This window comes from Mya arenaria, chromosome 3, assembly GCF_026914265.1.
Source record: "Mya arenaria isolate MELC-2E11 chromosome 3, ASM2691426v1".
Classification (NCBI taxonomy): Eukaryota; Metazoa; Mollusca; class Bivalvia; order Myida; family Myidae; genus Mya; species Mya arenaria.
In genome coordinates, this window is record NC_069124.1 from 3,722,466 (window position 1) to 3,742,687 (window position 20,222).

Sequence of the window (20,222 nt, forward strand, 5' to 3'; positions counted from 1 at the left end):
TTATGGTTAAGGTCTGAGAGTCTGCTTTGCTCGCTTTAAGAAAATAAAAAAATAACTAACATCTTATAAATCAATATTACCATCAATAAATTTGGTATTTTCGGAGGTGCTAGTTTACTTTTATAATATACGGTTGAACCGTTGCGGGTACAGGACGTGAATTAGTACGAGGATGCTAAATTACCAACATCGCGAATTGCTCCCTCTGTTTGTCGCGATAACCCTTTGAAATAGGTTGAGCCAGGTAGAAAATGAAATTATAGTTATAATACTATATTTCGACTGACATTAAATGGTGTTTGTTTTCATGATTGTATGTTTTGTATTTAGAATAGAAACTAAGATGAATCAATACATTGCCAAAAAAGTCCACTTTTGTTCTTATATAAGAAAAAATAATTAATGAGCAAACTTCTCCACATGATATATACATATAATGTAAATAAGGTAGCTGGCGGACTATGTTTGCAAACAGACATTTTTTGTAGATAAGTTGCTCTAGACTAGTGCTTTCGTTTCATTGCAAATATACGTAGTGGTTTATTTTAGGGATGCAAACGAATGGCAAATTGATATTCGAATATTCGATAATTCTTTCGATCGAATATTCGAATATTCGATTATCGTAATACATATTTTGGAAGTAAACTACTATTATTATTCGCTTAAGTAATAGCCGGGGCAATTTAACCCTACTTCGTCGCAACCAGTTCGCACGGCGAACCCCGATTTTCGCCAAATGAGCCTTTGAAATTCGCAATTTTCAGGAAGAAATAAAACAATACATTATAAACGGACAAACAACAAAGTCAAATAATTTCAATTCCGCTGCCAACTATGGAAAACCCAAACCAACTCGGGAACTATTAACATAATAAAACGAAAACATATCTGGATTTGACACATCCAGTGTTCAACAATAGAGGAAATATATCCTAAAACGCTATACTATACATTAACAATTCAAAGCAAGAACATTGTATCGAAACATGGAAAACAGTTTAAGGCATAAATATGTAACAACATTATTGTAGCACATGGCATTCGTATCACCATGGCGATTTCAGCTATATTGCACTGCTTATTTTGCAGCCAAGACAAAACATTGGTGTTAAAGCCGATTCCTAGTCAGTTATTGTAAAAGTAGGGGCTTTTTACAGTACCCGACGATATGTCCCTAAATGACATATGACACGTGTTTAGTGTATTGTCATCACATTCCCGCCTCTGGCATTGGGGGCCAGTCGTTGTAAAAACAAAACAATAGACTTTATAAACAACAATAGTGTTGAAGGCAAAAGGTTTTTTATTCTCTTTATTGAGAATTAGTATAAATACTCTTTTTTTCGAATATTCGAATACCGATTTTGACATTCGAATTCCAAACGTTTGATCGAATATTCGAATATTCGTTTGCATCCCTAGTTTATTTTCATATCAAGTGACAATCATACATATGTTTTATATCATAAGCAGATACAATATTGTTCTTTTGAAAAAAAATGACTTACGAGCACATGTTTGAGGCACGGTCCAAATCTCTCTGGGTTAAGGCTTACTAATTAACTATAATTATTCAACGACCAGATCAAAAAATAAACTGATGGTCATTTTCAATACTTCGTTTTGCTTTTGGTTTCCTTTTTCATACCTATTTTGTCACGTCCGCATACAGGAAAAATAACTGACTGATTTTCATTATATCATTATTATAGCCATTTTTGAGAAATAGTTTTAATTTTTCAAACGAAAAACAGCGATTTTATTGGCGAATGAAGATGGGCAAACTGTAATGATTATTCAAATAATATGTACAATGTGTTTTTAAATGTCTTTTTTCTGGAATTGTACCAATACAGTGATCTATTTTATCAAATTTATTTCTTACAGATACCTTTTTTTAGAAAGGGTACCATTATCAAATATTGTTTATAAGTATGATATTAATGCCTTATCCCGTATTGATTTGATCCTCAACTTATAAAACAAATGATTGTATAAATTGGCTAAATAACTGATAGCTTCAGGTAACTTATTCTGTCCCGAGCGTCGTCGAGTAGCACGAGCTCTGTATAACACTTAAATGTACACTGAAAATACCTTTCTGCAAAACTGTATGAAAATGAGAAAAATGCACATATAATAAGTTAAATTAACCTAAAAAGTGCTTGTGTGACGTCATTTACTATTTCTGACTCTTTTTTTTGGTTTGGCGCCATAATATTATAAAGCCATCATGTTTGCGTGCCATTATAACTGTCCAAATATATTAAAAGGTTTACAAGAGTAGGTAGTATTGACAGTTCATCCTTGTGGATAGTTAAGATAAGTAAAGTATAATATGCCCGCTGCACAATCTACGAGTTAGTTTCCAGTAATTTTAGCATCATTAAAGAACTGCATTATCTGTGAAATTGTATTTTGGTCTAGCCTATACCAAGTAATTAAATAGATAAGCTCTTAATTTTTCCGACGGGAACTTTCATTTCAAACACGATTTGATCTTAGAACATTTGTCGATGAGAATGCGGTTCCTCAATAAATACTAAACATATTCACAACCATTCTCTGTTTGTTGATGTACAGAAATTATTTTGTTTGATTATACGGCAATTGACAATTTCAAGGTACAAACACGAGCGAAATATCGGAGGCATGTAATACAATATGCACTTTGTCCCTATAGTATGAAATGCTTTTTTGAATTGTTTTTTTTTTATAAAAAAAACACATTAAAATCCTATTGAGATCATTGTTAGAGGTATTGCCATGGAAACGTCAACAAACACTCTAACACACACTGAAAACAAACAGAAAGGAGGGCTTCATCATCTTGAAAAACATCCTATAGTATTCAATTAGTTTTCAATTTTCGAATATTTAGCCAAGTCTTATAAACTTGTAAATCTTGAATACAAACTGCAAGCCCGATAGGTAAGCGGCACTATAGGTTCCATAATTAATAACATTTCGCCTTACTGCGACAGTGTGTCAAATGCTTCACCCTAGTACCTCGAAAAGTACTAACTGAACTGTGAACACTATTTAAATCCAGTGCATAAGGTAAAATGAAATAAATACTTTTATATATTTTGTTTTTGCCTTTATTACTGTTTAAGAATGCGATCGGTTGTTTTGTATCAGATAAGGTCAATTATTGTGCATAAAACAGTTGAGTATTATAGTATATTTAGTCTAAAATTTTGTTTGAATTAGTAATCAAATTTATATCATCATTATTTGTGTAATATGTTGTTGTAATAGGGTTAAATCATTTCTGATTCGAGACATGCTAGTTGTATTCCGGTTAAGTTTGAGTTGAGTTATACGTTAAAAAATCAATTTTTAACAGTAGTTTCGAGAAACTAGGTCAAGACTTCCATGTCACAAGCTTTCAGTCCGAATATAATTTAAAACAGAATAATTGAAAAGTAATTCGTGTGGGATACTAGCAATGTTGAACCTAGGTATCGTTAATTTGACCCGACAGAACACAAAATTAATCTTAACCTATACCATGTGTTAATATTGTCAATTCAACACGATAATATTGCCTTTCGTGAGCTGCACATGATATTCGCAAGTTGGCAGCTGAGGTGAAAGACGTTACAGGCCTCCTTTCCAGCCTCCCGGACCTGAAACATGAAGGTGGTGTAGACCTTCCCGTCATCATGAATGCCTTCCGTCCGCATCAGCCGCCGTCCTTCACCCATACACTGGAATAGAGTTTCATTTTGACAAGAGTCGTAAGGCTTGCTTTTAAATCAAAAAGCAAATTTCACTCCCTTCTGATTCCCCTTGGTAGCATATTTAAATTATCATCAGTAGTATTGATTGGTGCAGAACTGACAGTGTAAAAAGGTTAAATATTGTAGTAAGTTTTAGAAAATTCTTGCATTTTGGCCCGGTTAACATGTGTCCAAACATTTACATATTCAGAAAGTAGTTCTCAGTAATGAGTTTTGTTTGCTACCTTAAACAAAACATGTTATGATCGAACTAGATTATGCACATATGTTTGAATAATTAATATTATTATTTTTAGTTGTTACTTTTTTCAATTTACAACGTTTGTGAAAAAGTATTACAACATTATATTAACCATTTTCGTGGGCAGGATGCTACGCGAGACGGTCGTCTTATATTGTGGGAGAAATCTCCCGGAGGAGACCCATTTGTTTGGATTTGTGACCAGAAACCACATTTCTCACTTGACCAGGCAGAAAATTGAAACTTGGCTACCTTGGTGAGAAGCTTTCCATTTCGCTTACAACACAGTTATTCATAATTCACGATTTCTGAGTCAGGGTAATGGTGGAAGTTCTGCTAATGCAATTTTCCTATGTGCACAAAATGTTCTTAATTTGTTGAATACTTGCCCAATCTGTATGCAAACATAGTATACAACGGCCCTCTATTGAAGGCTGCTAGAAATTGTTTATCAACATACAAACAAAGCAGATTAGCAAGCTTATTTTTTAACCATTATATGCGAACATATCTGTGTTGGATCTGATTCTATGATACACACAATGTATATACATAACAATACCTAGAGCCATATTTCAAAAGCATCTAACTGAGATATTTCAACTCATTATTCAATGTTTTGGCAATTTTAATATAAATGTATATTTGTTATCGTCAACCTTACTTTGTACGACATTTTTCCATATCTTTTTAATATTCAGGCAATTTTGTAACTAATTTTCATATTTTGGGGGTTATACCATCATTAGTGTCTTTGTAATTTCAACTTAGAAAACAAGTAATTTTCTACTAGGTTGAAAAAATATAATTTTAAATGTTTCATATTAACGGCCCAAGGACAACTCTGAAGCCGTGACTTAATTAGCAGTCACTGTGATATCGTGGGGGTAGTTTTAATTTTTTGGACAAGTATTATGCTTAAGAATTATTATTCGATAGGCGTACTTTATTTTCATTGTTCTGTTCATGTTCAGTTTTGTGTTTAATTTTCTAATATTTCCGTATTTTATACGTTCATTTTTCAGAGAAATAGACAGCTTGGACTCATTTTCACTCATCTGACAACGTTAACGTGCTTGTTAATCATTGACTTTGTTTGTTTAAAGGGGAGAAATGGCCCTTATCTTCGACGAATTGCACCTTTTGAGACACACAATTGTATTAATGTTTGCACATGCTTGTGGTTCAATAATAATTGATTATTAGTCAATTTATCGCTTTTTAATAATCCATATGGAATACGTTCATGTATGACAATGTGTATGTGTATGTGCTAATGATGAAGACGACGTGCACATGAGGATAAATGACCATTAAGTTATACTAAAGGCGATGGTGTACTGAAAAGAAGTGGAAGCGGTAAAATATAAAAGTTAAAACTTTCTCATAATCTAACAAGTCCAGACATTAATATTTCGTGTGCTTTTGAAAGTCTTCAATTATTGAGATTAGATTGAAATGGCCGTATGTTTAGTAATTGCCGCCAACAGATTTTTTTCAGAAATAGAACAAATTTATTAGGACTTGTTCCACTTGAAAGTATCATAAGATTACTTTGACTCAATTTATTAAAGTTTGTATTAATGCGGTATAAACAGATGCTCCAGGAAACAGATCTCATGAACGGCCATGCAAAATGGGACACAAATACGAACGCTGGTGCCAGAAATGTTTTAATCTTGGCTCTTACACCAAACTGACTTATCATGATAGATTGTGTTTAAGTTGGCCACGATGCCACAAAAACACACAGTTGCTACATAAACGATACTAGCTGTTCTGACCATAATGTACTCAAGCATGGTAACCATGTACTAATACTTGTATTAAATGCAAAACTTAGTTATGGAGTATTCATGATCATGACCAGAAATGATTTTTGTTTTATTTTCAGATGCCATATGCATCAACATTCTTGTTATATACACTCGTATTGCATACACAAGTTTTTGATAAGTAGATAGATACATTATTCATACTGAAAAGATAGACGATCAACTGCTTAGAATCGTAAGCATGTTTTGTCATGTCTAGAATCAAATAAAATGAATGTTAATGCAAATCACGACGTTACTTTTAAATTGGGCCCATTTTTCTAGGAATATATTATTGCTTCTTTATTCAATAAGGTGGACTTGTTGCACATTTTGCAAACATTATTGTGCGGTCTGGTCACATTTACCTTTCTTTAAGCATTACGGGACGAGCAAGCTGAATATGTCGGCTTTTAGAAGAACGGACTAACAAACATAATACATAAGAGGTTACAAACACTACCGCGTGTGTATATGTTAATTATGTTTTGCTTACAATAATTAGATACAAGCTTACGTCACTAAGACAAGAGTATGCTATGTATACGACTTAAAATATGGTGTTCATACACGAAAGAAATACATTTTTTATACAGGGAAGTACTATAAGGTGTCTTAAAGTTAATTTTTAGACACAACTCTAGATTGGAACCAAATCAACCGCATATTTATAATTAAGCGAGGTACTGTCATAGTGACGGTTTATTGCGATATTGCAAGCCTGATTGTTTCTTGCTAGTGCGTTTGACAGCTGTCCATCAAGTAAACGAACATGATCATTAACATATTTAAGCATATAATACAAGGTGCAAAGAAGTATATCTAGTAACAGATGAAGGCTATAAGTTATTCTTCCAACTGGCCAAGCCAACACTACTACATTGAATTATTTAAGGGATTGTTCTATCCATCTTTTACGTTGACATTGCGATAAGATATAAAAGAGTTGGACCTCACGCTTTCTGATTATGAATATGTGGACATCGCATCTGCCTAGTCCAATTTGATTATATAAGTACCCTAACTTAAATCTCCAAATGAAGCAATTGCTTTAAAATCCTACTTTCATTAGGTCTAAAATTACTGTGTATTGATACTTGCTTTGATATTTGGACTGGATAAACAACAAACAAAACTGTGTACCTACCCTACCTAACTTTTTTAACCTTACCTTAGATCAGGCCTTTCCACAATCGTATCCACTTTCCCAGCCGGCGTCCTCTGGTTTAGTCGGGCGTCATGCAAAAGGTTTAAACGCTTGATACCGGGTGAAGAGGTGTCGGGTGAAGAGGGAAACTCAAACGTGGAAGCTGACCGGAAGTCATGCTTGCGGACGGATTGAACGCTTGACGAGCTTCAACTTTTAATACAATGGATGAATAAAATATTCTAATGAATAGATAAGAAAATAGAATTGTTTAACAATAATCCATTAGACCTCCCCCCAAAGTCGATTTCGATAACTCCAAAGCTGATCATGGATATCAAATCTATATATACAAAACTGGTATAGTACCAGCTGACAAAGCCGCTAATAATGTAATCATAGTTTAACTATACAATCTTCTACAAGTGACGTTCCTTGCCAACTTGACGAACAAAGTGTTATTAAAAATCATATTGATTATAATGTTACATTTCAAGTTGTGTTGAATGATGATCATTAAAACACTTCTACAATAAACTGGTTACCTGAGATGCATAAATATCCGTATAAATCAGGATTTATAGTTAATTTCATTTCTTGCTCTAATTAACAGGTTTCAATTTTACTTACATCCTGCTTAACTACTATTAAGTTTCATGTGAAAAATACTGTAACAAAGTTTATGTGAATAAATATCTTTTGGTCTATCAATAATTCTTTAGATTTAGTTAATTATTTTGAAAGAAGACGATATACGGTCTCAGTGCCTAATACTTTCGACTTTTCAAAGCTTTATACATCGATTTAGTTACAAACAAATTGACTCCTGAATTTCTCAAACAAAATATAAGGTTGAATATAGCATACTTACATAACTAAACTTTCAGTCCTTAGATTTTATGAAATTTTCAGTTTCAAGTTATCTTTAGAACCGTCTTTTGCTGCCTAGAAAAGTTCCGGCATGTAACGGCTTTTTCTCTAAAAAATTTACATAGGTGATCATATCGAAAAATTGTTTAGCTAATGCATGTTGTTTTTATTGTTAATAATGTTTTCTTTTTTTTCCCAGTTTTAGTACAATGTTGCTGTTTTTATGATACTCATGACCACACAGTCTTAAAACGTTTTTTTTTTGCTAAGGCAGACTGTTATGCTCATAGTTTAATACAATAAGTGCATCGTATCTTTGAAAAGTTGTTTGCATTAGGTACTCTGAATTGTATTCCTTCGTCTGCAGATAGAGTCGGGATCCCTAATCATTGAAGTACTTGGGGCTAACCTATAAATTTATTATCATTTGTTTTATTATTATGATTCCTCAAGTTAATGCATGCTTTAAACACCCAGTAGGTTCATATTTTACTGACCGTTCCAAGGCGTTACCTAACATTCATTGACAAACATACCTGGTATTTTATATAGTATATATGCACTCTGTTAGTGGAGTTTTATGCTGTTGTTCCATGTTTCTTGTTTGTGATTTGTTTGTTTTTGTGTTCTATGTCTTATGGTGCCTTTCCTCACAAAAATCGCTTTTTGTGCACATACATATTTCAAACTCCAATTAATGCAAGCACAAATTCTTTGTTGATTCGAACGAAATTCATTGACCACAATGCATTAAATTAAATCCACCGAATGCTATTAAATATCCACCATCCTAATTAAGTCATGTCGTGCTTTCATGTGCAGGAATTCCATAATTAATTTATTGCTACGAAAAACGCTTGGCGTTTTCTTGACGCTCAGTGATATAGGACGCGCGGGGAGGATTGAGAGAAAATCCGATAACCAACTACGACAAAGTAAGAGGCATTTTCTGTCGCACTGCTTAGCCAATGTTATACTGCAAGGCCAGAAGGTGGTGAGAAGAAACGTGTGATGCAATTATAACCTAATTTGATCAGAACCGTTAAAAGCTCTCAATTTACGACAAGTGGTCTTTAAGGTAACCAGTTTATTTCGAGAATAACGACAATTTACAGTAATTGCTTTGTACACACACTATTTTCTTTGTACACCGAACAAAAAAAAACTTACATTTTACTAACGACTTAAGAAAGAAAAGACCTCAAATAAAATATTGCATGTGAATTTGTCTTTGTTCAGCTCAGATGCGATAAATCAATGTCCCATGACGTCATAAGTTAACTGTGCGACAAAGATGAGCTAATACGTCCTTAACATAATGTTTCCGTTTATAGCACAGGCATATATTTCATTTTTCATATACTTTATGAGTTATGTTCTAGAAAAATCCAAATAGAACCTAGCCCCTTTCTTATCTGATCTCCTTTTTGCAAACAAAAACTGATTTATAGAGAGCAACTCATAGTTTATGCTTTCAAAATGCTTGTCTTTCTTTCTTTGTGATTGATCGTTTATGTGCCGAAAAAATGTTTCAACAACAATCCAAATTAAGGTCAATACTCTAAGCATTGTATACGTTACAAAATGTTGAAGACATGAACAAAACTTCTATAAATAATAGTTTTTAATTTGATGACCGTATCTATTGTGAAATGTACTAGAAACTAGTTATGAGTAAGCAATAAAAGTACTTCGGAGATACATCACTTGCTATATGCATATGTCCGTCATTTGTATAGTTCTTGCTGAATCAACTAGTTGTTTAATATAAATTGAAAATAAAACCTCAATATTTAATGCAGAAATGCTGTCGCTTAATTCCCACTTCTCTCTGTATGTACCGTGTGTATTGTTTCCGATTTAATTACAACATTGACCTTACGCATTACACGGGCGCGCTTTATAAGGAATTTCAATATATAAACATATAATTTGAAATACAATTTTCGAGCAGGGTTAACAAGGTTGTAAAAGACAGTATATATAATTTTACACAGTAAATAATGAGGAGATTCTGTATTGATGATGAATTATAATTTACTCTTTCAATTTTTATATGATGTTCATTTTTATATTTCCAGTTGTATCTATTGTATGATTAATTTCAACCACTGAAGTAGATAACCATCGCCAATAAAGTTTAACGGCACCAATACCATGTACCACAGGCCAAAGCCAACAAAACCTGTATATGAAAACGCGCGGTTAGTTAATCAAATAATGCACTAGCTCGTCTATTAATTATATTGATGGCCGCATGAAACGTACAGTAACTTGTTCGCTAGTAGCATACAAACGCATATGATAAAATCCTTCAATCAGGTAAAACATTGACATGTTTTGATGTTTATAATTTCCCCAGCAGGGACGAACCAGTGGTAAACCGAACAAACAACCTGGCACACATGCTAATCAACATAACTTGATTAACAAAACATAGCTTTAGCAAAGCGAAACAGGTAAGGCATGTATGTAGGTTCAATGTCAAAGACAAAAATGTAAGTTTATATAATATGTGTTCCCAAATGGTACATAAGAGTAGTCACGCTGAATTTGTAGTTTAATAGTTTGATTTTGTTTTGTTTTTGTGTATAACATGTATTGTAAAGCACTTTTGAACGTATATTGATTTTTTAAACAGAATAACTCTTGTGATTGCTACATATATTAGTGTTGATTTTGGTATTGCCATAATGCCAGGTTAAATTACCGATAGGGGATGTAGCAAGGCAAAACCAAATTGATAGAAATGTGCTTGTTTTTAAGAAAACGCCGTTCATGAAAGGAAGTGTATGCTTGTTTTACACACAACGCTATATTTAAACCGCCAGTGACGGTAGACGCTTTGCACCAATGGCATCTTGGATTTGCAAATTCTTGAACATTTGACCGCATTTTTATGCGATCTCTTCAATAATATATAAACTCTCAACACAAATATGTTGGTCAGAAGAACATACTGTATGAAACAAACGTTCGAACCTTAGCAGATAAAAATGCTATTCATGCAGTTTGTTTCTAAAGCAGGATAAACTTAAATTTTGTTCGAAGTATAACAAATCAGATATGCATGCATAACAGGACAACGAAACATGTTATTTCAAACATCCAAAACAGCTGTTATAAAATTGCAAACCTTGTTCTGCACAACCATATTATGCGGCACAATATTATGCCATGTGGTTTCTCTATCTTTCTGGTCGAGTTTACAATTCATCAAAGTCTGTCTCGGAATTATACTGGTTTAATCGGCCGATATCTTCAACCCAAGGGTTTAATCAAAACGCATCTGGATGCAATTGTTCTTGAAACTTTTTAAGTCATTCCCAGATTGCTGGTTAAGTGTTTTTATATGAGCGGGAAAGAAAACAAGTACTCAAATTTTAACACATATTTCATTATATATTTACAATTGGTGCGATTGGTTCTCATTTCTTTTATTAATTATACATGACAGTGTTTATAATAGTTAAATAGTACAGTTAAAATATGAAATAAAACATATTGAGGCACAATACAATCACAGCCTTAGATTCAACGAAAGGCATACACTGCCATAAGACACACACTATATAGAGATAAATATACCGTTATCGATCACTACTAGGGCTACCGCCGTAATGTATGTAACTACTGGGAGGTATAACCAGTTAACGACAACCCGTATTGTTTAAACCAACCTCACATTTGTCAGAACATTTATAGATAAGTGTTGAAGCGTAATCGCAACCGCCGCCATGGCCAACTCTGAAGCAACATTGCCCCATATATTGCCACTGCTTAACCATCATCAAATTTGAATGAAAAACCCAAAACATAAAATATTATAGTTATAAAGTGTTCAAATAGTTATCAAGAGTGATAAAATAGTTTTCAAATTGAAGGACACATTACTTTGGTGACTTTGTTTATATAAAATTATATATTATAAAGAAATTGCGTTACATTGCCTGCCAATAAAGCAAAAACGTTGGGAAGTATAATGAAATGGCCCCAATGTCAAACTTGTCCAATGATAAGGAAGCCACCCAACAAGGTAATGATATAATCTGTAACAACTATTCGGGTTATGGCCCTATATTGGTAAAAAATGGTGTGTAAGTGGAATTTGGTGTCAACCGTCAAATCAATGCAGACATGAATTTCAGGAAGAATTAAAGTGGTACACCACTTGACTATAATATCGCCAGAATCAACTTTAATTTATTTAACCACAACGACTAAAATTCATTGTCTGAAATACAAGAAAAGGTAATGATAACGTTATGTAGTCATATGTTTGCGTGACAGTATTCAAAAGACAGTGATATTTCAATGTCGATTCGACCTCACTATCCTTTTTTTCTGTAGAAAACGGCGTATTCATGGAAAGAAACGCTCATGGCAAAATCTGAGAATTTCTTCCCAGTAATTATAGCTTTATTAAAGGACGGCATTATCTGACAAAACGTCTTTTGCATTACACTATCACGAGCAATTGATGGGATAAACTGAAGAATCGGCTAAGGAAATATCCATGCAATCGTGTAAGACTAGTCAACGAGGCCGTTTTTCCGTAATCATATCTATTGGCGAGTGATATATGCCTGTCTTTATGTCTTGTATTACATCAAATCAATTGTCCATACAGTAATAGCAGAACGTTCAATGTAGTTTACACATTTGCTTTCGAACTTTTATTAAAGGTATACACACGTATGGAGACATCGGTGGCATTGAATGAGGTGAAATTTTCTAATAACCATCTTTACAAAATAACCTTGTAGATCATTATCGGAGGTATTGTCATTGAAACAACAACACTGCCATGCACACTGAAACCAATTATATGCAAAGAGTTATTAAATAAACATGTACTGTATTTGATGTTGGTTTAATGTCTTCCTCTTGAAAAACCTGTAATAAAATTACAAACGTTAGGTGATTTAATCCATTTTTCTCTCGGCTTAGTGTATATTTAGAATCAGCATCTCTTTATCAAACCCATGTAGATCATTATTGGAGGTATTGTCATTGAAACAACAACAATGCCATGCACACTGAAACCAATTAGTTGCAAAGGGTTATACAGCAAACATGTATTGTAGATTTTATGTTGCCTTGATGTATCTTCTTCTTGAAAAACCAGAAATAAAATTCAAGTATAGACGTTATGTGATTTCCATTTCTCTCTCGCCTTGGTACCTCAGTTTTACTGCGAACATATGGCTTTACTATTTGTTCTTAATTGAGATAGTTACCTCACTGTTTACTGTTCATTGTCCATATTCGACAGAATTCCTATAGAAAGTTAGTGGAAAATCAAAAGGAAGCGCTTTCCTCTGTGAGCCTTATTCGTAAAGGGTTGATACTAAATACATATATCCATTAATCTGGATAACTTTATTTCCTCTTATCGGTGATTGTACATGTAAATACATCAACCTATATACAGTTCATTATCTATCTGACTCCAATATCATAAAAATACTTAAGTCAATTCTCAACCTCAGTCTCAACTCATTGTCCCACATGACACCAATGTTAAAAATATTTAATGTTTTAATAACTTTTAAAACACCTTCTCTTATAGAACAAGTTAATAAAAATAAAAATTTGTCAAGATTCCAAAGATTAATCTTTGCTCCAGATAGGTTTTTCTTTGAATTATAGTTGAAAAATCTTTTATCTACACATTCTATGAGAAAATGAGTTTTTTTTTAAAATTGTAACATACAAGGTTTGAATCAAACTATGTTTTTGTGTGGTAAAAATAGTTGAGTCTGAGACTGAGATTTTACTTTAAAAAAATCGTGACATTGTGGCCGGTATATGGCAAATGCAAAACAAATATGTGAAAAGAATGATAGAGAAATAATATAAAATGGGTGTAATATATTTAGAAGCAAAGTATATGCATATACGCTGAAAATAATATCAATTTGTCATAAGCAAGCTCACTGTTATTGTAAATTCGAATTTCCTGAATAACCTAAAATCATTTTTCACTTATCGAAATAACTCAAAATATACCGCATTTTATTTCATTACGAATGTCACAAATCGATTTGTGATAATGTGTAACGTAAAACAGGGGATTTGCATACCAAAGCGTATTTCACATGTTTTATAGGTATTCTGAATTCAAAACATCTAAATTTGAGTATGACCAATGCACTATTGTTGATTTGTTCAATTGTCCGTCTGTATTACAAAAATAATTGCCATTGTTATCATAGCATTCCTTTACCACTTGAAAAAAGTTTTCAGTGTTTGCTGTGCCTACCAAACTTAAGCCGAGTTTTGGGAACTCAATGCCAAAAATACGTGGCTACCAAATACGTTGTACGTTGTATCAAAGCTTTAAAATTTAATGTCGGGTGTTTAAGTACCAAATGATGCTTTCTGGTGAATACATTTTTGCATTGTTGCATTGTTGACATTACAAGGTGCAATAAAAGATGGGCTTGGGCGGGGCGAATCAGGTGATTTTTGTTTGTTCTTAATCGAGACCTTAGCGATATCAATAATAACTCTACTATAGTTCGATTGTTTTTCTTAATCAAGTTAATACAAACATTATTCTGACATTATATAATTAGCAATATAAGAAAAATTCAAAGGGTCAATGAGATGGCTTATTTCAAATTTGAGAATATGTCATAAAACTTGCAAAACGTGCTCGTTTAAATTATTTCCCCTATTGAGAACAAGACCCATATCTGAAATGTGTAGGTATACAAATTCACTATTCCCTACAACCTAACACGACTTAAACTTTCACAAGGGCCGAAGCCCATGCATAATCAGCACGCGTCTTTAAATTAAAGTACAACGCACCGCTGGATGCGTTACAACTGCAAATCAATGACAGGATGGTCGAAGACATTGTTCATTTCTGTTTATTAGGACTATGATTTATGACAGTTTATTATTCAAATAAAAGCATCATTTATGGCCATATGACGTTCACACTATGATATAAAGGAAATTTGATTTCAATAAAACACCGACACTCGCTCCATAAATTCTTCAAATAAAATATTTAAAGTTTTGTGAAAGGGATGTTCTGAAAGGGTTTTAATTGCACTGGGTCAGACGGGAAAATAATAATAGCAAAGTTAGTGGAATGTTCAGTGGTCCAAAATATAAACAAAAGACAACACATAATTTTCCTAAGCAAAATATACATCGTATTGCTAGAACATACACAATGAAGTTTAACGTAAAATGATACATAGACGTGATGACACGTTTGAAAATAACAAAATTATCACCTGTCAATATATTTTTTAGTTGTGATCGTTTGTATTATTCCATGCATTTTTTTTTTTAATTTTGAATAAAATACTACAAGTATATAAATTTTTTATGGCTTCATACATCATGACAAGATTGGAACGGTCATTTCAAATGCAAAAATAAAATTGGTTTAGTAAGCATGAAAATGTTATAGTAAAACATTATAAGGGATTTTTTGTCGAATAAATATCAGGACTTTCGTTTTACAAGTGTTGTTTCCTATCATTTCTTAACGAGATTAGACTTATATCATCTACAAAAAAATCCATGAGTCGGTAGGAGTCAGAAAAAATATAACATTTACTTCCCTTCTTAATATGTCTCATTGACCTTAAATCTCAACCCTACACTGGAACAGATTTGTGACACTCTACGAGGTTTTTGGCCTTCTTGCTCATTTGTACTTGGGTTGTGACTCAAGATCTTTGTTAAACATATAGAATACATCAGCGTGTGTTTGAAAATGTTTGAAATTTCTGATACGTTCTGATTTACAAGACCGAAAACGATCACAGCCATTGACTTGAGAACTGTTCAAAATACGTTTTACAGAAACCAATACAGTTTAAAGCGTCATAGTTGGTCTGTTGTTATTGATGAGTGTCTTTTCATTCACATTGACCTTCGTATGGATAATGTCAAGTTTATATTCTGTTTGTATATTTTCATAACTTCTTGACTATTGGAGACATATTAAAACAACGAAACAAACTTCCTTCTTCATTAAAGCCATGCTATTTTAACGTTTTTTACATTTAATTTGACTGACAAGCATTCAATGGGTTTGTATCGAGTGAAAATAACGACGCCACACTGTGGCAAATTGGAATTATCGCCAGGGGTATTTAGAGACACATAATGAAAAGAGGGAAGTACTTTCGCTTTCCAGACGTGTCTGTCTGAAATGGGGACAATGAGACATGTCATTTTTTACTGAAACACATTGTCCTCTCGCCTATATTATTTATTTCTGTTAAGGTGGTCATCATTTCTTTCTACCTACGAAGTGGTTAAAAATGACATACCGTTTTTTTTCAGAAGAGCTTCATTATGGTTTACCGGCAGGTGTCAATTGGACATTCGGAAAAGGCGGGAACAGTCAACCGCATTATCGAGTCTTGAGGATGGCCCGAAGACTTGAATATTGATCAGTGATTTTCCATCATTTTGTTAATCTCATATCGTAATAAGTTCTATCGAAGATCAAAATATGTCGACCCTGGTCAACCGCTTTTGGCTAAATTAAGTACTGTCCAGAAATGAATTAATAACCTTGTTTTCTAAGACTGTGTCAAAAGCGCTTGGCCTAGCTAAATGTTACGTCACTAAAACTATTGATCGACAAGCCTCTTTTGTGAGGTTGAAAGTATCAAATTATATTATGAAGCTATAAATGGGAATTAAGAAACGCTTTTGAATGGTCAACTTAAACAAGACCAATGCATTATTTAGCCCACTTCTCTTCCATGACATAAAGCTGTCTTCATTATACATTTTTACGAAACTGTCAATGTATATAATGTCTCCTATATAAATATAATTGTACATATATGATAAATAAGGTATTTGACTGACAATGTTTGCAAAGAGCCATTTTCAACCGCAATATCGCGATTTCATTAGCGAACAAAGACAGGCAAACTGTAATGATTATTCTAACTATATGTAAAATGTGTTTTGAAATATCTTTTCCTGGAATTATTCCAAAACAGTGATCTATTTTACCAAATTTATTTCTTACAGTTGCATTTTTATGAAGGTTCCCATAACCAAATATTGTTTATAAATATGGTATAAATTAATGCCTTATCCCATCTGCATGTGAAATGTAAATGCTAGGTATTTATAAAATCTCTGTAGCATCCCCTTTTCATTGAGAGCGTCCCTTGTAACGTAAATGTATTCATCAATTTAAAACATTTCAAAAGCTCATACAAATGGTATATTGGAGTCATATGTGTAATGTTCATGTTTAACTGACAACTCATAAATATTATATACACCTGATGAAGTTGATATCGTTACGAGGCTGCCACACAATGTTTTAGCACCAAAACGAAGAACGATGTAAGTTCAGCATGTGAAATCGTCCTATTTATGTACGGCAAAACTATTCGTTGCAAAGCAAAGCAAACAAAACGATCACGTAACTTTGTAACCTTTCAACGCAAGTATACGATCAAATAAAAATATAAACCAACGCGCGAGTGAGATCAGCAACATAATCAGCAATTGATCAGAAATTTAATCAGCATTGATACAAAATGCCCTTTGATGTGATTGGCATTTTTGACAACATGTCTATACAAAAAGAAGAAACATGAACCCAAACGTAGCAGCATAAGTGGAACTCAACTGGTAATCTGCGTACATGTACACGGTTTTATCACACCAGTTATTAGGCTCGTGTAAGAATGGCTCAAAGGGAGAATATTGAAAGTCCAAATCGTTCCTGCCATCTGCCAACCAATGAGAAACGAAAATAATAGGGTGTCCATGGTACAGAATGTTTGGTTAGTAAAGGCCCCCTTCACGTCTGGTTCGTCCATAAGACTGCGATGACTCCGTGTTTGTACGTTCCGCCAGAGAGTTGCTATAAGTTTGACAAACCCGCAACAACCTCCCTCGATTAGGTAGAGGCACCCGTGCATCCTTTGGACAGTCTTCCCAGTATTTCACACCTGCAAAGAAAGTATTATGTCAATATAACAACATTCAGGTTAAGGTCTAAAGAAGGTAAATTAACAAGCGTTTCAGACAATTGCCTTACATTCAAACAGTTACTTAAATGAAATATTTTCCCTTCTGATGCAAAATAATTTGGATTCAATCTATTATCTTACAAGAACTGTACCACTGCATAAACACGATAAATGTAGAATTTTATGTCTGTGAATTTCTTGCTATGCGCAGCAAACCGTGCGGCACGAAACATATCACGCTGGTTCTCATATTCTTTCTCTTTGTTTGTACAATCCATCCGTCTTTGTGGGAATGGTGCAAAACTGGCAGTGTAAAAACGTTAAATATTGTAGTGTATTTTGAAAAAAAAACAACAAGATCCTATAACTTTAGAGAAACAGTTGTCACAGTTTGACCATAAATAATGTTGCGGTTGTGATCCTTGCATTTTGTCACGGTTAGCGTATGTCCAAACATATAGATATTTAGGGAGTCAATTTCAATAATGACCACGGTTGAGGGTTTTTTGCTACTTTAACCAATCCATGTTATTAACGAACTAGATTATACTCACATGTTTAACTTAGGTCAACAAATAGTTCAATATTCTTACGCAATGCATATAATACAGATCATTGAGAGTTACTTTTATGTTTAGGGTTTTCAATTTACATTGTGACATTTTAGAAACAAGTATAACAGCATTATATTAATAATATCCGTGGGCAGGATGCTACGCGAGACGGTCGTCTTATATTGTTGGAGAAAACAGAGTACCTGGAGGAAACCCATTTGTTCGGATTGGTGACCAGAAACCAAAATCACATTTGACCAGGCCGAAAATTAAACCTTCGCTACATCGGTGAGAAGCTTTCCACTGACATTACAACACAGTAATTCATAACGTTTTTGAACGAAGGGATGGCAAAGGTTGGAAATTCTGATAATGCAATTTTCGTATGTGCACAAAATGTTCTTAATTGTTGAATACTCGCCCGATCTGTATGTAAACATAGTGTACAAAGGCTCTCTATTGTAGGCTGCTAGAAATTTCATATCAACATACAAACAAAGCAAAATAGCAAGCTTATTTTTTAACCGTCATATGTGAAAATATCTGTATTGGATCAGATTCTATGATTCACACAATTTATATCCATAACAATACCTAGAACCATATTTCAAAAGCATCTTACTGAGAAAGTTCAACTTATTATTCACTTTTTTGGCAATTATGATAAAAGATACATTTGTTATCGTCATCTTTACTTCTTACGACATTTTCCCATGTGTTTAATATTCAGACTATTTTGAAGCTTATTCTCATATTTTGGAAGTTAAACCATCATCAGTGCCTTGGTCATTTTACCCTAGAAAACAGGCAATGTTCAACTAGGTTGAAAAAATTAATTGTAAATGTTTCATATCTACAACCAACCCAGAAGCCGTGATTTAATTAGCAGTCACTGTGATATGGTTAAGAATTAGTTTTACATTTGTAGACTAGTTAAATGTGAAAGACTAGTACTATCATTTGATACGCTCATTTTATTTGCATTGTTCTGTTTAAGTCAACTTTTGTATTAAATGTTCCAATATGTCCGTATTTTATACTGTTTTTTTTTTTCAGAGATATAGACAGCTTGGACTCATTTTAACCCAATTGGCAACGTTAACGTGCTTGTCAATCGTTGACCTGGTTTGTTTGACATGAAGAAACGGCCCTAATTTTTGACGAATTGCACCTATTGAGGTACATAATTGAATCAATGTTTGTGGTTCAACAATAATTGATTATTATTCAAAGTATCGCTTGTTTATAATTCATATGGAATATGTTCATGTATGACAGTGTATATGTGTCTAAGTTAATGATAAAGATGATGTGCACTTGAAGATAAATGTCCATTAAGTTATACCTTATAAAGGCGAAACAGCAGTATGTTTATTTATTGCCGCAAACAGATTTGATTTTCCTTGAAATTGAACATAATTATTTACACTAGTTTAACTTTGAATTATCATTAGATTGTTTTTACTTGTTGTTATTAAGTTGGTTAAAGTAATCAAGCGGTATAAAAAGATCCTCCCGGAAACAGATATATGGAAGGACCATGCAAAATGAGACATAAATACGAACACTGGTGCCAGAAATATTTTAATCTTGGCTCTTACACCAAATGGATTTCTCATGAAATGTTGTGTTGAAGTTTGTCACGATGTCACGGTAAATGACAGTTGCTCCTAAAACAATACTTGCTGTTTTGTTCAATATGTACTCAAACATGGTAACTAAGACTTGTATTAAATTGCAAAACTTAGTAATGGAGTATCCAGTATCCTGACCAGAAATGTTGTGTGTGTGTGTTTTTCATTTTCAGATACCATATGGTTGCAATGTTATATACACTCGAATCGCATACGAAGTTTGTGATAAG

At 33.3% G+C, this 20,222-nt stretch overlaps 1 protein-coding gene across 1 annotated transcript in view; it reads right to left on the bottom strand.

Moving 5' to 3' along the window:
- Window positions 1-3,536: 3,536 nt before the first annotated feature.
- Window positions 3,537-20,222, bottom strand: part of LOC128228133 (transmembrane protein 272-like) — a 37,203-nt gene continuing 20,517 nt past the window's right edge. Inside the window, exon 5 of the mRNA XM_052939257.1 lies at window positions 3,537-3,716. Within this exon, the coding sequence (XP_052795217.1) occupies window positions 3,537-3,716 (180 nt within the window). The remainder of the gene's footprint in view (window positions 3,717-20,222) is intronic.